The sequence below is a fragment of the Harpia harpyja genome, chromosome W, assembly GCF_026419915.1.
Source record: "Harpia harpyja isolate bHarHar1 chromosome W, bHarHar1 primary haplotype, whole genome shotgun sequence".
NCBI lineage: Eukaryota > Metazoa > Chordata > Aves > Accipitriformes > Accipitridae > Harpia > Harpia harpyja.
This window is the reverse complement of record NC_068968.1, coordinates 9,725,150-9,749,722: the sequence shown is the minus strand read 5'-3', so window position 1 is coordinate 9,749,722 and position 24,573 is coordinate 9,725,150. Positions and strand designations below refer to the sequence as shown.

At 41.9% G+C, this 24,573-nt stretch overlaps 1 protein-coding gene across 11 annotated transcripts in view; it reads left to right on the top strand.

The window, feature by feature from the left end:
• Positions 1 to 22,865, top strand: part of LOC128136076 (protein Hook homolog 3-like) — a 130,575-nt gene extending 107,710 nt beyond the window's left edge. For all 11 annotated transcript variants that reach the window (XM_052775173.1, XM_052775167.1, XM_052775172.1 and 8 more), the window contains 7 exons: positions 338 to 425; positions 6,067 to 6,101; positions 6,872 to 6,954; positions 15,822 to 15,922; positions 17,032 to 17,136; positions 17,267 to 17,338; positions 19,568 to 22,865. In XM_052775173.1, the coding sequence (XP_052631133.1) occupies positions 338 to 425; positions 6,067 to 6,101; positions 6,872 to 6,954; positions 15,822 to 15,922; positions 17,032 to 17,136; positions 17,267 to 17,338; positions 19,568 to 19,708 (625 nt within the window). In that variant the 3' untranslated portion in view covers positions 19,709 to 22,865. The remainder of the gene's footprint in view (positions 1 to 337; positions 426 to 6,066; positions 6,102 to 6,871; positions 6,955 to 15,821; positions 15,923 to 17,031; positions 17,137 to 17,266; positions 17,339 to 19,567) is intronic.
• The last annotated feature ends 1,708 nt before the right edge of the window (positions 22,866 to 24,573 follow it).

The window sequence follows — 24,573 nt, the reverse complement described above, 5'->3', positions numbered from 1 at the left end:
AGGGAGTGTTTTGCTCTTTCTTAAATATGTTTTCTCAGAGGTGACACCAGCTTCTCTGATAAGCTCATCTTTGACCAGTGGTGGGTCTGTTGCAGAGCCAGCTGGAACTGGCTGTGTCCAGCACAGGACAGCCTCTGGCTTCTCACAGATGCCACCCCTGCATCCCCCTCCCCCCGCTACCAAAACCTTATCACATAAACCCAATGCAATTTTGAATAAAGAATTAGTGTACTATCTCTTGCATAGATGTCCTGATAATGCTGGACACTAAACATCTTAGATTTCATCATGTTGTAATTCATTGTTTCTGAAAAGTAAAGTTTTATCTATTTCCTAGGCTGGTAAATCAGAGACTGCTAGAAGTACAGTCCCAAGTTCAAGAACTACAGAAGTCTTTGCAGGAGCAAGGTTCAAAAGCTGAAGATGTAAGTAGAAATGTATGTAAAACTTGTGTTCAAGTAATTGCTATTATCCTACCTTTCAGCTTTACATAATATCTCCTGCTTGTTACATCATGAGGAAATAATGCAGATGGAGATTCCTGGTAGCTTTCCATTTGTGCTGTTATGGCTTTACATTTAAACTGTGTTTTTCTCAATGAGAAATGTAAAATTAAATGTTTGTCTAGAATAGGTAAAAACTTTCTTTGTAGAAAAGGAATTAAATATTTTTTTTCCCTTTAGTGTGTCCATTCTAGTAGTAAACTCAGCATTATTTAAAAATCTGTAATTAGAATAGAGACATTTATAGGAAATTAAGGATACATTGATTTTCCATTTCTTAGTAAAATATCCGAAGGTATTTTTGTTTAACTGTTCTTCATGGTAGTAAATACCTTTCTTGCCAGTGGAAACCCAGTAATTGCTGATATAAATGTGTATCTCTAATGCAAGATGTCATGCAAGCCAAAACTAAAAAAGTCAAATGAGCAGTCCTTTGACACAGTGCAATATTTTATATTTCTGTATACCTAGATACTGTACATTTTAATATTTAAAATAAAGACATTGTCACAGGATTAGTGTGGGAACACCAATTCTAATCTTCCACTGAAAATTTTATTTGCCGCCTCCCTTATTTGAGAGTAGAAGCTATAGAACTGTCCTGAAAGCAGTGATTTCCTATTTAGAAAAATGCTCTTAAGAAATAACTTATAATTAATTTTAAATGGATCTATACTATTATGTCATTCCATAATATTCTTTGCTGTCTTGGTTACAGGTCAAAACCAAATTTTTCAGGGTGATTACAATCTGGATATACTCCTTGCATGTTTTGTGGTAAACAGACTCAACAGAATCTTTGATCTTTGTCACCCTTAACAGGAGCACAGTTTAATAGTCTCCAGTTGAGTGGAACCCTTACTACTAACACTATCACTATCATTTTGATGTAGGAAGTCTCAAAAAGCCCAACCCAATTGATATTGATTCTGTGTGTACAAAAGGCTGAGAAATCTTAGGGCTTCCTCAGCAGTGCAACAGCCTAAGTAATTCAGTCAGCTAAGTCTCCACCTTTCTCATGCTCTCATAAACATTCCTGCCTTGTTAGCCCAGTCAGATCAGAGCACTGATATTTTGGTATTGGCATGAAGAATAACACAACTTTACTGACATGCTGTTAGTCTCTCGGAAAAAGGATCTTTGTTGCTCTCAGCTCCACTCTGGCAAGAAGAGTTGTGGGAGCTGAAGGCAAATCATGGTCCCCCTGAAAATCAAGAGGAAAACCTCTGTTTACTTCAGTGAAGTCAGGATTTCACCCTGTCTTGTCAAGGAATGCATTTAAATATGCTTGAAATTAAGGATTATTGAATACAGACAGAGGAGTTTTTAGCAGTTCCATTTGACAAGTTTGATTGTAATATTGTTAAATTTAACATTCTCCTGAAAACTTCTGATGATATTTGTTAAAACACACCTAGTCTATTATATTTATGTACCAGAAATGAAACTTCACTTTTACAGTTTAGGAACCCAGAGAAAGCATTTATTGATAAGACAGGTAATTTTTTTTTTTCTCATGAATTTTGTTATTTTCAGCAGTTGACATATAAAGCTTTGGTTTGTGATTTACTTTTTGAGCAATGTGTTTATGAAAGTTATGCTCAGATGTGGAGACTATTGTAAATAATCTCAGTCTAATCAAATATACCTTTATTTATTGTAATTTTAAATCTGGCCCTGTTTGAGACTGGTTTAGACGGTGCATATGTCTACAATGCACTTAAAGGACTGACTACAGCCCATGTAGGTATAATCCAAGCTGGTTTGGGTTCTGCTAGTAGCAAAACCATGCCAGCACAGGTTTTCACATGGAACTGTACTGATGTGGGTACCAGGCAGAGCTGAAGCTCATGATGCACCAGCTGCATTCCTAGCTTCAGTATAAATTTGACCATACCAATGGTGATATATAGGCACTACCCCCATGGACCTATCATCTTGTTAGGTTCTGAATATTTGCCTACATGTACTCTTAAATGAGCAAAAAAGGAAATGTAGAATCACAAAATACTTTGCTGGAAGGTACCTTTAGGGGTCTGGATGTCTGGTCTATCTTCCTACTCAAAGCAGAGGCCAACCTGTTAAATTTGTTAGGGGAAATCAGGCCAGATCCATCAGCCTGAGAGAGATGAGGCTGCCACAGCTCCATGTCTCCAGGTCCAACCAATAGCGAGGCTGAAGATATATTCCCAGTAAGCACACGCACACAGAGCGCGCATATACACCACATATATACGTGGCTGGCCACACAGATCACAGACAGACACACAGAGCACTCACATGAACACAGACAGCACCAATGGCCTCATCCTGCTCCCCTCTCTGGCTGAGCAGGATGGAGGTCGATTAGTGCAAATATATGTATATATGTATAATGTGGATGCCTTCAGCAGCAGGGCTCAGACACTCAGTCTGCCCAGTAGCTGGCTCCTGGATCACAGTCTCCCCAGTTGCTGGCACCCAGACATAAGAGCCCTTGAGGCTGCAGGCCCATTCCAGTTGCTGGTGCAGTGGCCAGAACTCCTCTGGTCCCCCAATAGCCAGTCTCGCCCTTAGAGACACACACACATATTCCTGGCTCCCAGGTCACTTCACCCACATGCTGGCTAGTCCAGCTTGATATTCATTAGCAATCACACACTCACTCACACAACCACCATGCTTGCTTCAGTTGCTGTCACTATGGGCACACAGGTGCTCTGGCCCCTGGTCCCACTCCAGTGGCTGGCACTTGATTTCACTCACTCTGGTCTCTCTAGTTGCTGGCACCCAGGCACATGAGCCCCTGTGACCTGTGGTCTGACTCCAGTCACTGGCACTCAGATCCCCATACACACACATGCACACAGAATATTGTTCCTCACCCAGGGAGAGTTAGAAATGGAATTTAATAAGATAACACAGACTGTGCTGATCAGGTACAGGGCATGGCCAGACAAGCGTACTGACCAGCCCCTGTTTACATGTGACTGGACCATTTTATCTCCATACCCTCTATTTTCTCACACTTGTTCCTCCCCAAATCACCTAAACCCCTTCCTTTTCCTGCCTTTGGTTCTTCCCCTAAACATCCCATAATAAGTCCTGTGCAATCCCAAAATGTTTTTCCCCATAATGTGTCCCATACCCCTAGGCAGCAACCCCCCCCTCAGTCCGAAAGGTGCTCCGGCATTGACTCATCTTGATGGATTCCATGCCTGGACCATGGGGCTGATGCTTTCCTGGGACAGCCCTGGGATTGGCCAACAGGGTGTCCCTTCCTCTGTGTGTCTAATTTGTTATTATATTTCTTAGAAAAACTGGAAAAGGAAAAAAGCAAACGGCCAAAACCCGCAGGTCCATAGCTACTGTAAAGTTCTGTAGCTCTGTTTGAACTCAGTGGAGTCACTGAGTTATGTTACCTCCTTGGTCACTTGGGTTATTTTACCTCCTACCCTCTTTATTCATAGTGTAAAAGACAATCCAACTTTGAACTAATCAAACAGCACAACCCAGGAATGTGATTAAAAATGATATTTTGAAGTGTTTAAACTCCAGCTAAAAAATTTTCTTGGACTGCATACAAATTGTCTGTATTGGCTTTGTGTTTAAATTTTTCTTGAAAGAACATAGAAAGGAAAAGCAATGAAGTAATTTTGTTGATGATTTTATTTTATATTGTGATAGCACTTTGAAGTATCAGTCACAGACTAGGACTCCACTATAATGGGTACTGGACAAATGCAAACCAAAAAGGCAGTCTGAGTTAAATATCCAATATTTAATGTCTTGTATTTAAACCATGTGAAAATAACACCAATTCAGAATGTCTCCACCAAAATACATGTATCTCTACATGTTGATTGCAGCCCAACAGACTACATATTGTCTGCTGCTTTGCTACTGTTGTGGTTTAACCTGGGTAGGCAGCTAAGTACCACACAGCTGCTTGCTCACTCCCCCCCACAGTGGGATGGGGGAGAAAATTGGAAGGGTAAAAGTGAGAAAACTCATGGGTTGAGATAAAGACAATTTAGAAGTAAAGCAAAAGCTGTGCATATAAGCAAAGCAAAATAGGGAATTCATTCACCACTTCCCATTGGCAGGCAGGTGTTCAGCCATTTCCAGGAAAGCAGGGCTTCATCATGCGTAACGGTTCCTTGGAAAGACAGACACCATAACTCCAAACGTCCCCCATTCCTCCTTCTTCCCCCAGCCTTATATGCTGAGCATGACGTCATATGGTCTGGAATATCCCTTTGGTCAGTTGGGGTCAGCTGTCCCAGCTGTGTCCCCTCCCAACTTCTTGTGCACCCCCAGCCTACTTGCTGGCAGGGCAGCGTGATAAACAGAAAAGGCCTTGACTCTGTGTAAGCACTGCTCAGCAATAGCTAAAACATCCCTGTGTTATCAACACTGTTTTCAGCACAAATCCAAAACATAGCCCCATACAAGCTACTATGATGAAAATTAACTCTATCCCAACCAAAACCAGTACAGCTACTAATGTGACTTCAATGTTAAAATTACTTTTCATAACAGCAACTGCTTTCCTTTGAAATTCAGATGATGTTTGCATATGTGCGAAAGTGGAAAAGCATTCATATACTTGAACACAGTATGGATAATTTTTACTGGCTTTCCTAAACTCTTCAGAAAATGTGACAGGATGAAACTGTTAATGAGAACAGAGAAGTAAGAAAAATGTACATGTCTGGAAAAAATGCATAGCTTTAAGCTTTTCTGTTCATGAGTTACTAAATAGTTTCTTCTGTTGGTTGCTGTTTTTGCTTTATGCTAATATGTCATCTCTGTTTCCTGGCATGGGTTTCTGCTCAAGGCTATTGTGAGTATGGCTTTCTGTTTACTTAATACTACTTTTACTTTGTAGGCATTTATGGTTTTGATCTTAAAAGATGATCACTGTATATAAAGTGAGTTTATGAATAAACTAAAATTTACTTTGAAGCTCACCACCAGCACACCCCCTGCCAAGAGCTTATTCAAATGTGACTTAGCCAGAAATCAGAACAGCATAAGGTGTATTATATTTACATATTTGTAGGCAAAGAAAGATGTGAAAACAGAGAAAAGCAGAGCAATTGAGGATAAAATTTCTGCTGTGCTCTGGTCAGTGGCACTCTACTGCATCTAATTTTTGTGGGGACAGAATTTTACCTCGAGTCTTTATGTGAAATTGCTTTGATGCTTTGGACAGCTCTTCAAGCATATTTTCCACTAATTTTAAATAAATTTGTTGAGTCTAATCTACAAAAGTACTGAATCACAAAGCAATGAAAACAACTGAAATACAATTTTGTCATTAATGGATCTCTCCTATATTGTTCCAATTCCAAGAAAATATTCGTGAAGTTATAAGGCATTCTGATTTTGGGAAAGTCCACAGATATCAAGGAAAGGACAACTACTACAGAAAACTGCTATACAATTATGACCAAAAATGGGTTAAATTAAATGGCTATTTCTGGTTATAACTGTGAAATTATATATTTTAATATGACTGAAATGATACTAAGCACCATAACGTATTAAAATAACTGACACATTTAACTTTCTATTTTAGTCGCTGCTTCTGCAAAAGAAACTTGAAGAACATCTGTAAGTAATAAAGCTTTCCATATTTTGCTTGCCATATGAAATGATCTGCTTTCCATATGCTTAGCAGGTGCTTAGCCATTAACAGCAGTGGGAAGGCAGTAGTGCATTTGGAAGATACATAAAGAAGAGACATGCAGATAGCACAGGAATATGTAGAGAATCTGTTACTGAGGCATTATTTTCATTTCTTATGGAAAGTCTTTGCCAAATTAAAAGGAGTTATGAAAGAGCCACCATTTTCTGGTGGTTAGAAAACAATTTAAAATTATGTAAAGCTTAAGTTAAGAGTGTGATCTTTCTGTTATACTATTTCTGCACTGCTCTTAATATTACACTTTTTTTAAACTTCAAGTTTTACTTAAAGAATTGTTCACTTGTTAACTGCCTTACTAGAAAGTACAGTCTCTATAACTTGGGGGGGGCGTAAGCCATTCTTCCCAAATCTTATCACAGCTATTGATATTATACACTTCAAGCATGCTTTGTACAATTTATTGTAAATTCTAAAGTAAGTATATAATTCCAGGCTGAGAATGAAGCTGTCTGGTTTTATAACTCTGCATATATGGTAATGCTTTTTAGCATATTTTATAAACATTCCCATAGACATTGACCCACTTGCCGTTTGTCCTCACACCTCACAGCCAAGTCAACTATATTCCCAGAAATATGCCATACTCTGAGGGTTTGGGGTTTTTTTATCACTTAATGTTCATTCCAGAGGATAAGAGTATTGAAAAAATAATATGTGCTTTTATGGTTTGTAACAGTGAGAAGCTCCATGAAGCTAACAATGAGCTACAGAAGAAACGAGCTATTATTGAGGATTTGGAACCAAGATGTAATAAAAGTTGTGAGTTTTCTGATATGCACTCCATTTCTTTTAACTGTAAAATGTTTTGCATGCAGGGAATGACCTTTAATTAATATTTCATTTAATATCTATAAAAGCTGTAAGAAAAACAAAACATATGTTTCACGTGGTAATGGTATGTGTGGTGTTAATTACTCTGAAAGCTATAATGACCAAAAACACGCTACTAAATCTTGAGATGTAGCAGATTACATTTTAGAACCGTGACAAAGAATGATAGAATCATAGAATCGTTTAGGTTGGAAAAGACCTTTAAGATCATAAAGTCCAGCTGTTAACCTAGCACTGCCAAGTCCACCACTAAACCATGTCCCTAAGTGCCACATTGTCATGCTTAAGCCCAGCCGGTAACAAAGGACCACGCAGCCGCTCGCTCACTCCTCCCGCCCCCCTCCGGTGGGATGGGGAGGGGAATCAGAAAGGAGAAAAGAAAAACAAAAACGGAACCTCGAGGGTTGAGATAAGGACAGTTTACTGGGAGAACACAAAAAGAGAAGTTACAACAACAACAACGGTACTAATAAAAGAATATACAAAATGAGTGATGCACAGTGCAACTGCTCACCACCTGGAACCCAACGCTCCGCCACTTCCCCCACCAAAAGCCGAGAGAGCACCCCCCAGCCCACTCCCCATTTATATACTGAGCATGATGTCACATGGTATGGAATAGCTCCTTGGCTAGTTCAGGTCAGCTGTCCTGGCTGTGCCCCCTCCCAGGTTCCTGTGAAAATTAACTCTATCCCAGCTGAACCCAGGACATTATCCACCCCTTATTCTATACCATCTACATCATGCCCAGATCCTACATTTTCCAATGAATCACCACCACTTTCCTTGTCTTATATACATATATATATATGTATATGGACACCCCCCCCACACACAAATAGCATTCCTTTAGTCTATGGGCCATCCCTCTAATGTGTCCATCAATTTTATTTAGTCCATGACTTTGGGGCTCCATCTGTTGTTAACAGTCCTTCAGGATAGGAGAGATGGTGTGAGGTGTTGGATTGTTGCATGCTACCTCTGGAGCTTGTGGCTGGTACATTTGGTGCAACCCACGCCCTTGGCCTGCAGGTCGAAGATGTTGATCTTGAGGAAATCGCTGGGCGCCAGTTCAAGTTCCATCACTGTTGTACTTGGCTCGGTTTCAAAGTCCATCCTTCAGTCATTTGGGTAATTCTACTGTAATACCCTTGATATGGCATATAGCCACTATAGATACAATGGCATACAGTGGCAGGCTATTTAGCAATTAACATCATACAGCCTAATTCACTGGATATTCTCTCTCAAAATCAAATCTCCCTGAGGTACACATCGAACTTCCCCATCCTTCTGCATCGCCCACCAAGTGCACCCCAGTCCTTGAGCAAAGGCAATCCCTTGGATGGGTTTGTGTCTGCTTGAGACAGGACTAACCCAGACTGTCTTCCTTAACATACTCCTCATGCGCACTACAGGGACTTTATCTCCTTCTACAGTATGTGGAAGTCTTGGTTGGGCGGGGCCAGCCCAATTGGCAGATCCTCTAGTATTAACCAACCAGGTGGCTTTTGTTAAATGTGTATCCCAATGTTTGAAAGTTCCACCCCCCATTGCTCTCAATGTAGTTTTCAGCAGTCCATTGTATTGTTCGATTTTTCCGGAGGCTGGTGCATGATAGGGGATGTGATATACCCACTCAATGCCATGTTCTTTGGCCCAGGTGTCTATGAGGTTGTTTCGGAAATGAGTCCCGTTGTCTGACTCAATTCTTTCTGGGGGGCCATGTTGCCATAAAACTTTCTCTTCAAGGCCCAGGATAGTGTTCTGGGCAGTAGCATGGGACACAGGATATGTTTCCAGCCATCCGGTGGTTGCTTCCACCATTGTAAGCACATGGCACTTGCCTTGGTGGGTTTGTGGGAGTGTGATATAGTCAGTCTGGCAGGCTTCCCCATATTTATATTTCAGCCATCGCCCTCCATACCACAGGGGTTTTAGCTGCTTGGCTTGCTTAATTACAGCATGTTTCACATTCATGAATAACCTGCGCGACAATGTCCATGGTCAAATCCACCCCTCGATCACGAGCCCATCTATATGTTGCATCTCTTCCCTGATGGCCTGAGGTATCATGGTCTCACTGAGCTATAAATAGCTCTCCCTTATGTTGCCAATCCAGATCCACCTGAGACACTTCAATCTTGGCAGCCTGATCTGCCTGCTGGTTGTTTTGATGTTCTTCAGTGGCCCGACTCTTGGGTACATGAGCATCTACGTGACGTACTTTTACCACTAGCTTCTCTATCCGAACAGCAATATCTTGCCACAGTGCGGCAGCCCAAATGGGTTTACCTCTGCGCTGCCAGTTGTTCTTCTTCCATTGCTGTAGCCACCCCCACAGGGCATTTGCCACCATCCATGAGTCAGTATAGAGATAGAGAGCACTGGCCACTTCTCTCTTTCAGCAATGTCTAACGCTAGCTGGATGGCTTTCAGTTCTGCAAACTGACTCGATTCACCTTCTCCTTCAGCAGTTTCTGCGTCTTGTCGTATAGGACTCCATACAGCAGCCTTCCACCTCTGATGTTTTCCCACAATACGACAGGACCCAACAGTGAACAGGGCATGTTGCCTCTCATTTTCTGGCAGTTTATTATACAGCGGGGCCTCTTCAGCACGTGCCACCTCTTCCCCTGGCGACATTCCAAAATCTTTGCCTTCTGGCCAGTCCGTGATCACTTCCAAAATTCCTAGGCGATCGGGGTTTCCTATGCGAGCTCGTTGTGTGATCAGTGTGACCCACTTATTCCATGTGGCATCAGTTGCATGATGTATAGAGGAGACCCTCCCTTTGAACATCCAGCCCAGCACTGGCAGTCGGGGTGCTAAGAGGAGCTGTGTTTCAGTACCAACCATTTCTGAGGCAGCTTGAACTCCTTCATATGCTGCCAATATCTCTTTTTCAGTTGGAGTATAGCGGGTCTCGGATCCTCTGTATCCCCGACTCCAAAACCCCAGGGGTCAGCCTCAGGTATCCCAGGTGTTTTTTGCCAGAGACTCCAGGTAAGGCCATTCTCTCTGGCTGCAGTATAGGGCACATTTTTAACATCTTGTCCTGCCCAGACTGGCCCAAGGGCTACTGCATGAACAATCTCCCATTTAATTTGTTCAAAGGCTTGTTGTTGCTCAGGGCCCCATTTAAAATTGTTCTTCTTCAGGGTCACTTGATAGAGAGGGCTTACAATCAGACTGTAATTTGGAATATGCATTCTCCAAAAACCCACAACACCTAAGAAAGCCTGTGTTTCCTTTTTATTAGTCGGTGGGGACATAGCTGCTATTTTGTTGATCACATCCATGGGGATCTGACGACGTCCATCTTGCCATTTTACTCCTAAAAACTGGATCTCCTCTGCAGGTCCCTTGACCTTACTTTCTTTTATGGCAAAACCAGCCTTCAGAAGGATTTGTATTATTTTCTTCCCTTTCTCAAAAACTTATTCTGCTGTGTTGCCCCATACGATGATTTCATCAATGTATTGCAGGTGTTCTGGAGCTTGACCTTTTTCCAGTGCAGCCTGGATCAGTCCATGGCAAATGGTGGGGCTGTGTTTCCACCCCTGGGGCAATTGATTCCAGGTGTACTGGATGCCCCTCCAAGTGAAAGCAAACTGTGGCCTGCACTCCGCTGCCAGAGGGATTGAGAAAAACGCGTTAGCAATGTCAATTGTGGCATAGCACTTGGCTGCCTTTGATTCCATTTCGTATTGAAGTTCTGACATAGCTGACACAGCAGCGCTCAGCGGTGGCGTGACTTCATTGAGCCTACGATAGTCTACTGTTAGTCTCCACTCCCCATTAGATTTCCGCACGGGCCATATGGCACTATTAAAGGGTGAGTGAGTCTTGCTGATCACTCCTTGGCTCTCCAATCGGCAAATCAGCTTATGGATGGGAATCAGCGAGTCTCGGTTGGTGCGATATTGCCGCCGGTGCACCGTCGTGGCAGCAATTGGCACATGTTGTTCTTCAACCTCAGCAACCCCACAACGGAAGGGTCTTGAGAGAGGCTGGGCAAGGCAGACAGCTGTTCAATCTCCTCCGTCTCCAAGGCAGCTATACCAAAGGCCCAACGGTACCCCTTTGGGCCCTAAAAATACCCCCTCCTGAGATAATCTATGCCAAGGATGCACGGGGCCTCTGGGCCAGTCACAATGGGGTGTTTCTGCCACTCATTCCCAGTTAGACTCACTTCAGCTTCCAATACAGTTAGCTCTTGGGATCCCCCTGTCACACCAGAGATACAGATGGGTTCTGCCCCTTTATAACTTGATGGCATTAGGGTGCATTGTGCACCAGTGTCTACTAGAGCCTTATATTCCTGTGGGTCTCATGTGCCAGGCCATCGAATCCACACTGTCCAGGAAACCGGTTGTCCCTTTCCTCCACCTGGCTGGAGACAGGGCCCCTCTAATCCTGGTCGGGGTATCCGTTACTCACTTTTTGCAAACGTGAATCAGAAGTCCCTTCAAGAGGATCAGAAATGAGATCGGCCCTTCTACTCCGTCTGGGGGACTGCTCACGGGAAACTGGAGTGGCATTTTTCCAAGAAGAATCCTCTTTTCTGATTGCTTTTTCTTGCAACTCACATACCCATGCATCCAGGACTGAGGTAGGTTCTCCATCCCACTTCCTCATGTCCTCTCCATGGTCACGCAGGTAAAACCACAGGTTAGCCCATCGTGTGTACCTTCTCTCTCCTCTCTCTTGGGCAGAGGAATCCTTACTCCTAATAGCTGCGATGCGGGCCTGTACAGGTGGGGAGAAGGACATATCCACTTTGAATTGCTGGAACTCTCGGGACAATTCCTCTACAGCCGAGACACAGGCCCGTAGGGAGGAAGAGAGACTTCCTTCATACTGCCGGAGTTGGACAGCCAATTCATCCACCGTTTGTCCATTGCCTTCTTTCCAGGACATTACTGCCAATGAGTTGGCATAGGTTGGTGGTGCACTTCGTAGAAACTTCCGCCACATCGGTTGTGTGCATTGGACTTCATCTGGATCTGTGGGTGACTGCCCATTTTCTGGATCATTATAAATCACCTCCAGCATGGCTAATTCCCTCAGGTACTGGATACCTCCCTCCATGATGGTCCACTTGCCTAGGTGACATGTAACTTCATCCTTGAAGGGGTATCTTTCCTTCACACCTGACAGAAGTCACCTCCAGAGGCTGAGGACTTGTCTTTTTCTCCCAATCACCTTGTCAATGCCTCCTTCCCTAGACAGGGATCCCAGCTGCTTGGCTTCCCTACCCTCTAATTCCAAACTACTGGCCCCATTATCCCAGCATCGGAGCAGCCAGGTAACAATGTGCTCACCTGGGTGGCGGCCAAAATCTTTTCGCATGTCGCACAACTCACTCAGGGATAGAGGTCAGGTGATTATTTCAGGTTCTGCCTCTTCCTCCTGTTCTCGTGATGACCCTGTGTCCTGGTTTCAGCTGGGATAGAGTTAATTGTCTTCCTAGTAGCTGGTACAGTGCTGTGTTTTGAGTTCAGTATGCGAAGAATGTTGATAACGCTGATGTTTTCAGTTGTTGCTCAGTAGTGTTTAGTCTAATGTCAAGGATTTTTCAGCTTCTCATGCCCAGCCAGCGAGAAAGCTGGAGGGGCACAAGAAGTTGGCACAGGACACAGCCAGGGCAGCTGACCCAAAGTGGCCAACGGTGTATTCCATACCATGTGACGTCACATCTAGTATAGGAACGGGGAAGTGGGGGCGGGGAATCGCCGCTCGGGGGACTGGCTGGGTGTCGGTCGGCGGGTGGTGAGCAATTGCACTGCGCATCATTTGTACATTCCAATCCTTTCATTATTACTGTTGTCATTTTATTAGTGTTATCATTATCATTATTAGTTTCTTCTTTTCTGTTATATTAAACCATTCTTATCTCAACCCACGGGTTTTGCTTCTTTTCCTGATTTTCTCCCCCATCCCACTGGGTGGGGGGGAGTGAGTGAGCGGCTGCGTGGTGTTTAGTTGCTAGCTGGGGTTAAACCACGACACCCTGGTTCACTTTCATCTCTCACTAAGCAAACTGATTTTTTTGTGTGTTTCTTCTTCTGTATAGGGGCAACTGATACTGGCACGGGTTGGTTCTCTGGTTTAGCTGCAGTGCCTGTCGCCAGGGCTGGGGTAGCCATAGTGCCTGTCGCTCTGTTTTCCCTGTCTTCCCCCTGAGGGTGCTGCTTAATATCAAGCAGTGTTTGGTAGATGCTGGCCAAGGCCCAGCACAGTGCAGTGAGTTGTGCATCTCTGGAATAGCCACAGCATTTTCCTTTCAAATATTCTACCACTTCATGAGGGTTCTGTAGTTGTTCGGGAGTGTAGTTCCAAGCCACTGGAGGTGAGAAGTTCTCTAGATACCTGCCCATATCCTCCCACATGCCGTGCCACCCATGAATATCCAGCTTTGGGGCAGATCTCTGGGTCGTATTCTTAAAAACCTTTTTTATAGCCCTAAACAAGACCTGAAACATATTCAGGAGGCATAGCACTAACAGCACACTGGCTTGCCCATCCCAAGGATATTCAAAATTCTCAAAAGCGGTTGTAATTAGTCGGAAGGAGAGAAGGGAGGCGAACGGACGGGGGGAAGTATCCCCCCCTGACTTCCCCATGGATTCGGTGCAATTACCAATAAATTCCGATAGAAGGTGCCCGAAGTATGGAAATGATATCACCGCGGCCTACAGATACCAGCTTAACCTCATGACCAGTGATGTAATCATTTCATAAGTCGACATTGCCTAGTATAGCAAAATGATAATCCCGATCCCTCTCCCAGAGGTGATAAGCGTAACCAGAGGCAATACATAGAGCACATAAGAACTTACAAAACGCCACCATGTAAACAAATGAACCAACATTGTGACTAGCATCTATTTATCTAATATAAGAAATGCGTATAACAAATTTGTTTTAACATGCTCTGGCCAGATCTGTCGTTATCTCAACCCTTCGGGCCCCACGTTGGGCGCCAAAAAGGACTGTCGTGGTTTCAGCCCAGCCGGTAACAAAGGACCACGCAGCTGCTCGCTCACTCCTCCCCGCCCCCCTCCGGTGGGATGGGGAGGAGAATCAGAAAGAAGAAAAGAAAAACAAAAACGGAACCTCGAGGTTTAGATAAGGACAATTTACTGGGAAAACACAAAAAGAGAAGTTACATCAACAACGGTACTAATAAAAGAATATACAAAAGGAGTGATGCACAGTGCAACTGCTCACCACCTGGAACCCAACGCTCCGCTACTTCCCACACTGAGAGAGCACCTTCCCCTAGCCCGCTCCCCATTTATATACTGAGCATGATGTCACATGGTATGGAATAGCTCCTTGACTAGTTCAGGTCAGCTGTCCTGGCTGTGCCCCCTCCCAGGTTCCTGTGAAAATTAACTGTATCCCAGCTGAACCCAGGACACACATCTACAAATCTTTTAAATACCTCCAGGGATGGTGACTCAACCACATCCCTGGGCAGCCTGTTCCAATGCTTGATAACCCTTTCAGTGAAGATATTTTTCCTAATACTCAATCTAAACCTCCCCTGGTGCAACTTGAGGCCATTTCCTCTCATCCTATCACTAGTTAATTGATAGAAGAGACCAGTACCCACCTCACTACAACCTCCTTTCAGGTAGTTGTAGAGAGTGATAAGGTCTCCCCTGAGCCTCCTTTTCTCCAGACTAAACAGCCCCAGTTCCCTCAGCCACTCCTCATAAGACTTGTTCTCTAGACCCTTCACCAGCTTCACTGGTCTTCTTTGTATGCACTCCAGCAACTCAATGTCTTTCCTGTAGTGAGGGTCTCAAAATTGAACACAGTACTCAAGGTGTGGTCTCACCAGTGCTGAGTACAGGGGGACAATTACTTCCCTAGTCCTGCTGGCCACGCTATTTCTGATACAGGCCAGCATGCCATTGGCCTTCTTGGCCACCTGGGCACACTGCTGACATATTCAGCCGGCTGTTGACCAACACTTCCAGGTCCTTTTCTGCTGGGCAGCTTTCCAGCTACCTAATGATTACATAATCATTAGGGAAATTTTAGATCCAAGAAATTTTCATTAGTTTCCAGTTAAAACCACAGAACAATATTACGTTACAAAATTCCACATTTTAGAAAATGATAAGACAACTGAAGATGAAGTTCAGGAGCTGAGTAGTTGATGAGTATGTAATCTTTCCATACTTAACATGCCTCAGTTGTGGGGGGCAGGGCAGAAAGGGGCCTGGTTTTCTGAGTCCCTAACCTCTAAAATTTAGAGCATATTCAGACTTCTCTGATTGGCTTACTTGAATTGCAAGTTGTTTGTGAAAAACCTTGTTTCTGAAAAAGATGCAAGTAGGATGTATAGCTTGCACAAGTAGTAGTGGCTTGGTACATTCTTAAATCAACACAGGAAATTGGCTGTACAGTGAAACTGTCCTGTTGGTCTGCATCACTTCTTGAGGATGATGTGAAGAAAACATAATTGCAGTGTTTTCATGTCACAATTTTGAAGAATTTTGTTCATTACTACCTTTGGGCAGATATGAGCAAGAATCTTGCTTGTCACTTAGGACTGTTAAACTTTTGTTCATTTGACCTACAATATACCTTTTTTCATATGCGTTTCTGAGGTTTTGAATTAAACTTATTGTGTCCATTGCATCAATAAGCATTTTTCATTCCTTATGTAAGCTTTTCTTAACTGAAATAAAGTCCTAGCTGTGGGTTTAATGTCTGTTTAAATGCATGTAAATAAATTTAATGTAATTATTTTATCCTCTAATCCTGACATAAAGCACTCAAAATTGAAGAATTACAAGAAGCTTTGCGGAAAAAAGATGAAGAAATGAAGCAAATGGAAGAACGATACAAAAAGTATTTGGAAAAGGCCAAAAGTGTAAGTGTCTGGGTTCCAAGTTAACAATCCTTCCCTAACAGGCTGTACCACACACTTCACTTCACTCTGTAGGACTAAAACTAAATTAAGTATCTGTACTTGTGACTAGTATCTAACCAAAATCGTTTGTACTACTTCTGTACACCACTGATACAGATTTATATTAGAGTTATCCAGACAAAGCTCCTTAAGAGTCACAAGTGCCAGTGGATAACAGAGATGGTGTTAACCCCTTCCTGGTGTTGTGATAACCTGTTTCTTGATGGAAGTTCTTCCAGGCTCATCAGTGAGTGATGCAGTTTGGCTGAAGTCACGTCCATGCTAGGGCTCACATGTTTTTAAAAAGTTTTTCAGCTGTTTTCTAGGACAAGCTTAAAAACCTCAGCCTTTACTGGAATTGTTCTTGAGTGTTAGTGCTCAAATGCTGCCTCTGATAGACGCCACATAAGAATGTAGTTAGTTGTTCCTCTCATCTTACTTAGTGGCAGAAACTTCATCACACATGCACTGCCATGGATTCTTCTGGCTGTAGCAGAACTTTCTAAAATTTGCATTATTGGTACTACAGATCCCTGAATCACAGCCTCTTTCCATATAGAAGTAGTCCTTGAGTTCACTGTGAGGAGTGAGTTGAGGGGTAACAGATAGGTAATCCTTAGCTATAAAGAGAAAAAGGCTTCAAGGAAAGGTTTCACATGCTCTGGCCCTGTGGCAGTACAGAATGGGGGTAGGAACTGCTTCCTTGTGTCCAAGATATTGAACCTCCGAGGTCTTGCTTCCTCCTATCAACACTTTTGTTTGACAGTCCTGTTAGAGCACATTTCAGATGATGTCTGACACTTCATGATTGCTGTTTAGAGATAGTCTCCATCATCCTGGTTGACAATTTAGAGCCTCTGTCTTATTAGGGGAGAGATGTGTTTGTATTATACATCAGCCTTTTAAAATTAAGCATTCTTTTGTTTGACATTTTTAAATGTCATTTTAATTTATTATAATGACATGTTTTAAGTCACTTCTATGTCTCTTAATCTGCCTTATGTGGTTATAATGCCTTGATGCCTTTTCCAACATTGAATTAAAAACAAACTGTGGTTTTCCTCTCACAGGTTATCCGCACCTTAGATCCTAAACAAAACCAGGGTGCAGCTCCTGAGATTCAGGCACTGAAAAATCAGTTGCAGGAACGTGACAGAATGTTCCATTCATTAGAGGTAATTATCTCCATGTTTTCCAGTAGATCTTTTATGTTTCCTCATTTTGGGGTATAGACTGTGCTTCTCTAATATTTACTGTTCTCTGCGGTTAAACAATTTTAAATATATGGGGTTTGTTTTGTTTTAGAAAGAATACGAAAAAACAAAGAGTCAAAGAGAAATGGAAGAGAAGTTTATTGTTAGTGCCTGGTATAATATGGTAAGAATCTTCAAACTTAAAAATGATAAAAAGGTTAATCTTAGTTGTTTCTGTGGTGTTTATCAAGGTCTTCATTTATTTATAATATTTTTGTGTGTAAAGTATTTTCAAATATATATGCAGATGAAAGCATTCTCTTTTAGTTATCATTATATAACAGTTAACCCCTAGTGGAAAACAATAAACTTGTAAAAGGCTTGACAGAGTTCATACTGAAAAACAGCAAAGTAAGCCTCAGGTCAGAATATGGAAACCAAGGTGGTTGTTATTTTCAAGTTTCAAAACCTGAAGCATCACTTTGGGGGGGGGGGGAAGGAAGCCTCAGTTTTCTATTTTGTAATTTCAGACCTTTAGTTATACTGTCTTCTAATACTCAAATTAATTCTCATCTTTGCCCCCTCCCCAATCTTCTGCTTGTTTCTATTTCATTAGGGTGACAATGCAGGTAGTTTTGTGCACACCTGATACTCTTCTTGTGGCATTTACCAAGCTATACATATTTGGTTCTTTCATTCTGTTTACTACATATGAAAATGGGTGAGTGCAGGGTCAAGCCTCACTTTTACACTAATCAAAACATAAGGGAATTGTATATCAATCACACAGTGTTGGACCTTTTTGCAGGGAATTGTTCACCTTCAGCAAATGTGTTCAAGATTTACCTTTGATAGGGTGTGGCTGCTTTGAAACTGATAGGAGTCCCTGACCCCCCTGTAACATGCATCTGTTTCATCATAGAGGTTAAATCATTTCACTCTGCCTTCCCTTGGAAGAGTTTCCTTCTTGCTGTTTTATGTTCCTGCTATGTTCATGAGTAGGAGATTAAAATGGTGTTTAAACAGAGCATTTGAATCTTTTTAGTATTGAAGGCACTTTCAGGTGACCTGGTGCCCTTTTCCGACTACATAATGTTGGTCCCACTGGTAAGCAGAAGACAAGGCTGAGAGATATAGTTCAGTAGCCTGACTCTCATGTGGATGAAGATGATTAGTGATAGCTTCACCTGCTTCTTCCTTTTAGTTAGTCTCTGATTTTATCCACAGCCCACCATAGCTTATATCATCTCATACTGTTCAGGGTCTTCCAGTCAATATGCGATTTTCTTCTTTTCCCTGCCATTCAGAAGTGGGAATATTTCATAGCTCCTAGCTTCTGCTAAAGACACAGATTGTCTCAAAAACAGAGAATCACAGAATAGCTAAGGTTGGAAAGGCCTTTGGAGATCATCTGGTCCAACCCCCTGCTCAAGCAGGGCCACCTAGAGACAGTTGCCCAGGGCCATGTCCAGACAGGTTTTGAATCTTTCCAAGGATGGAGGCTCCACAACCTCTCTGGGCAAACTGTTCCAGTCTTCAACCACCCTCACAGTCAAGAAGAGTTTTCTTATGTTCAGAGGGAGCCTCCTGTGTTTCCGTTTGTGCCCATTGCCTCTTGTCCTCTCACTGGGCACCAATGAAAAGAGCCTGGCTCCCTCTTCTATGGACCCTCCCTTCAGGTATTTGTACACATTGATGAGATTCCCCCCAAGCCTTCTCTTCTCCAGGCTAAACAATCCCAGCTCTCTCAGCCTCTCCTAGTATGAAAGATGCTCCTGTCCCTTAATCATCTTTGTGACCCCTTTCTGGACTCTCTCCAGCATGTTCATGTCTCTCTTGTACTGGGAAGCCCAGAACTAGACACAGGACTCCAGGTGGGGTCTCACCAGTGCTGAGTAGAGGGGAAGGATCATCTCCCTCGACCTGCTGGCAACACTCTTCCTTATGCAACCCAGGATGCTGTTGGTGTTCTTTAGCACAAGGATGCATTGCTGGCTCATGTTCAACTTGGTATCCACCAGCATCAAAATATGCTCCCACCACTTCTATTAAGTTAGTATTTTCACAGAAGGTGAATATAATTGAGAAGTACTCTTCTAGCTCAACTTCCGGGGGGTGGGGGGGTGGCTTTCCAAAAGGTATGTCATAGCACTATGTGTTCATGTGTGGAAATGCACGTTCAAGACCTGGCACATTGGGAGTTCTTTTTCTCAGGAATTACTGCAAACTTGCATGAGGATAAAATGTGAACTCATTGAAAAGGATCAGGAAGAATGTCTTAACCCCATTCTTGAAAATATAATGATTGAAATTCAAACCAGGTTATCTCGTATTTGTGAAGAAGAAATAATAAATTGTAAATTAGTTGTTCATCGTTATTTATTGGTATTCACTGATAAGTTTCTCTTTATAGGGAATGACTCTGCATAAAAAAGCAGCAGAAGACAGACTGGCTAGTACAGGCTCAGGACAGTCCTTCCTAGCTAGGCAAAGGCAAGCCACAAGCACAAGGAGATCTTACCCTGGTTATGTCCAGCCAGCAACAGCAAGGTAAAGAAGCCTTGCCTTTAGAAAGAAAATTGCCCTGTGATCCAGGCCACTTCTGTTGCACATGACATTTCTGGAAACTCAACCAGTATCCTATCTCTTTGTCCCTTGTAACCACTGTTATTTCTCAGTTCAAAAAGGGGTTTTATCATGGTTTCTCATTGTTCTAATGTATTTTGTTCATGTTTTTTGGAGTCTCTGTCACTTGCTCTCTGCCTTTTTGATTGTGCAAAAGTTTTGAAAAAAAATCTAGAAAAATGTTGTATAATAATGGAATCTTTAAAATTTCTATGAAGCCTTATCTCATATGAAAAGCCTGACATAGGCTGTATAGCAAACAAATTTGTCACAGTTGATATATTTGTGTCTACATGTATTATTATCCTATGTTATTGTGAAATGTATTTCCAGCCAAAAAACTTAATATTGGCAATGAGATTAGCCTAGCCTCATCCTTTGCTATCTCTTTTAGGATGTTTATAAGTTAGAAAAAGCAGAAAGCAAACAACCCCCCCCCCAACAAAACCCTAAAACAAACAAACAAAAAAAACCCCTAACCCCCCACCCATCTTCTCCTACATACAGAGGTTGCTCCTATTCTTGATGCTTGGCATTTAGTAAGGAAGTGGAATTTTTGCAGGCTTTCTTTTATTCTTCCCTAAAAATGGTTCCTATCTGCTTTTGTTTATCAGCTGCTGTTATGTTTGCTGACAGGTGAATGTTTTCAAATGGTTTGTTCCACTCATGTTGAAGTTTGCATATGTGTGTGTGTATGAACATATAAATAAATAAATATATAAGAAAATTAAAAAATATTCAAAATGCTTTAATATGCTATAGCATCATTCATTTAAAAGAAGGCATTTATTTTAAACATTTTATAATTATGGACTAACAGTACATAATGGATCAATCCATCAAGGTCCAAATATGTAGTGTGGAGGTTAATATAGTCAAATTGTTATCCCCTACTAAAAGATCTATTTTTAACATATTAATTCAGAGGATGATTATATCAGTTGCCTGGTACTAGCAATGGTACTAGCTTCTTGAGGCAAGTTTCTTTGTTGCTAGCTGTTGAAAATTGACTGTTGTTTATTGTACTAACTTAAACATGTAACTGTCTAATAATGTCTCACCCTTGTAGCACCTTTTTGTTGGTCAGTGGAATGGATGAGGGTGCCTATTATTAATTTAGGCCCTGGTCCTATAAAGTTCTGAGCATCCCCTGAGTAATTCTTAAGTCTCCCTATCATTTATTTCAAGTGATTGATGGTGTTGGACACAAAGCACATCTGATCATTGGTTGTAATACATTTGCTCTGCTCAGGGGAGAGTTTCATACGCATGCATTTTGTGGCAATTTCATCTTAAAGAACTTTTTATTTAATCTGTTTTGCTCCTAATATGCATAGTCTAGTTTATAAATTTATCTTTTTTACATTATTTTAATACTTTCTCCAGTGAAAGCTCTTACTTCTTTTGATATATCCCTTCAGATAAAACACACAGTAGCTTTTACTTTAACCATCCCATGATATATTTTAATCTACACATACCATGGAAAAGGCAAAGGATCATTTAAAACCAGCATGCTTGAATTAAAGGATATAGATGAGTGGCATTTATAGAAACTGTTTTAAAGCATCAGCTGTTTGTATAAAATCCAGGCTAAAAACCTGCATTCAATATGTGTTTGAATAACTTTTACCCTTTTTCATTTGCATTTTTTTTCCAGCAATGCAAACAACGTCTTCTGAAGTCTAATCACTGATGTATATGTTTGTCTACCACAATTGATCTTTGTGCAAAGGAGCAAATATAATCATTTTTCTGAGTGAATTTAACATTCTTGATTGACAACATAGCATTTATATATCATCCAAAGGAAAAAACCCCAAGAATATTTAAAATTATTTTTTTACTTTTGGCTGGCTGGCTCTTCTTATCTGTTACCAAACTGCCAAAATCTATTTGTGAAAGAAAGGGATACCAAGACTTTAATAGGAGGTTTTATCTCCTTGATTTGTCTACTAATTCAGTTTACTATTGCTATTAATTTGATGTGTGTCTAAAAGAAACTCAAATACAGTCTCCACACTAGAATAAAACCACTTGCTCTTCTTATTTTATAATTTGTGTTACCATTTTGCTAAGGCTTCAGTCACAAAGGCTCTTACACAGGTTATACACTGAACAAATATTCATTAGAAACCTTCCTTCTGGCTTTTACTTTTCTGTCTCTTGGGTCTCTGTTCTTTTGTCTTGTTTTGAGGAGTTTTACCCTCCTCCTTTCCCACAAGATTAGCTACTATAGTGTTTTCCTGGGTTCTCTCCAAGAAAAAAAATCCTATTCAGCTTTGCGATACTGTATATGTAGGAACAAAAAACAGTAATATTGAATCTCTGCTTCACTGCTGCTGATAATAATTGTCAGGTAAGACCAAATAAATATTTTGTACTCTGAGAGCTTCCAAATTTGTAGAAATTCTGTATTCCCCAGAATTTGTGTTACATTTAAACCTCTAAAAGTATATAGGACCTTTTAGAAAATTCTCTAAATACAGTCTGGTTAGTTCCAGGAGGTCATTTATTTTATGTTTTAATAGTAACCTATAGGATTTCATTCTTTGTTCTTAAGCATTCACTCTTAATATTTGTTGCACACATCAGTTACTGTGTGTGGATGGTTCTCTTCAATGCAGGCGGTGAGCATCAGTGAACCTTCCCTGTAACATTTCTTTATTGGAAGGATTCAACTTCATTACTTTTCTGTTAAGGAATCTTGCTAGTTATGTAGCTTTGGAAATAATTTTGGTATTAGAAACAGAGTTCAGAGTGTGACTTCAAGGAGTAAGCAGCTGTATGGTTTAACTACCAGTGAGTACTGTCTCTTTTTCATATCTTCAGTAATAAAAGAATATAAGCAAAAAAGCTGAAAAACAGATTTTCTCAATACAATAACTACTTATAAATTTTTGGGAGGGTGTGGTGGGTTGACCCTGGCTGGACGCCAGGTGCCCACCAAAGCCGTTCTATCACTCCCCCTCCTCAGCTGGACAGGGGAGAGAAAATATAACAAAGGGCTTGTGGGTCAAGATAAGGACAGGAGAGACCACTCACCAATTACAATCACAGGCAAAACAGACTCAGCTTGGGGAAAATTAACTCAATTTATTACCAATCAACCAATGTAGGGTAATGAAAAATAAAACCAAATCTCAGAACACCTTCCCTCCACCCCTCCCTTCTTCCCGGGCACAACTTCACTCCCGGATTCTCTACCTAACCCCCCCAGTGGCATAGGGGGATGGGGAATGGGGTTTACAGTCAGTTCATCACACGTTATTTTTTGCCGCTTCATCCTCCTCAGGGGCAGGACTCATCACACTCTTCCCCTGCTCCAGCGTGGGGTCCCTCCCACGGGAGACAGTCCTCCACGAACTTCTCCAACATGGGTCCTTCCCACGGGCTGCAGTTCTTCACGAACTGCTCCAGCATGGGTTCCTTCCATGGCGTTGCAGTCCTTCAGGAGCACACTGCTCCAGCGTGGGTCCCCCACGGGGTCACAAGTCCTGCCAGAAAACCTGCTCCAGCATGGGCTCCTCTCTCCACAGATCCGCAGGTCCTGCCAGGATCCTGCTCCAGCGCAGGCTTCCCACAGGGTCACAGCCTCCTTCGGGAACCCACCTGCTCTGGCGTGGGGTCCTCCATGGGCTGCAGGTGGATATCTGCTCCACCGTGGACCTCCATGGGCTGCAGGGGGACAGCCTGCCTCACCATGGTCTTCACCACGGGCTTCAGGGGAATCTCTGCTCCGGCGCCTGGAGCATCTCCTCCCCCTCCTTCTTCACTGACCTTGGTGTCTGCAGGGTTGTTTCTCTTACATGTTCTCACTCCTCTCTCCGGCTGCCATTTCTGTCTGTCCCAACTTTTTTTTTTCTTCTTAAAAATGTTATCCCAGAGGCGTTACCACTATCGCTGATTGGCTCGGCCTTGGCTGGCAGAGGGTCCGTCTTAGAGCCAGCTGGTATTGGCTCTCTCAAACACAGGGGAAGCTTCCAGCAGCTTCTCACAGAAGCCACCCCTGTAACCCCCCCGCTACCAAAACCTTGCCACACAAAGCCAATACAGAGGGTTTCTTATGGGGCATCAAAGACTAATTACATCAAAACTGTAATGATTAGTTATTAAATCAACATTATGTGTTGTCCTGATAAACTTAGAAAAAGAAGAGAGAAAAAAAAAGAAAGAAAAAGGAAAAAAAACCCTTGAAAGAAATGGTGAATAGTTCATAAGAGCACATACTGCCATTCCTAAGTACTGTTCCTGGGATCTGGCTGGCTGAATCTTTCCCAGAGACTGGAATTAAATACCAATTAAAGCTAACAGTTAAACACGCAAATGTGTTTACTGTCCAGCAGCTGGAGCTTAGTTTCTGATCTTCAGGAATGTATGCAGTCCAGTTTGTATACTTCCATGTGGAGTTGAGGTACTATTGTATATATAATTAGGCATCATAAAAAAGAATATTAATGATCCCTGTTTTCCTGATAGCAACACTTACCACTTGTATCATGCCATATATTTTCCAAGTGCTCTATAAACTATAATAATCTAATGTAAAGGTAATATGTATCTCACAGTGCAAAGGAAAATATCAGAGCACACAGCTATAAATATTTTAAAATTAAATAAGTACGTATCAGCTCTCAGGTACTTTTATCTCCTTGGAGTTAAGCAATTGTGAATCCTTTGCAATTCTGTTGTCACCTGGAGATGGTAATAATACTTGTTCTGAAAGTTGTCTGGAGCTTTCTATTCAAGTAAGGAACACTAGCAATTTTAAATTCATTAGAGTATGAAAGAATT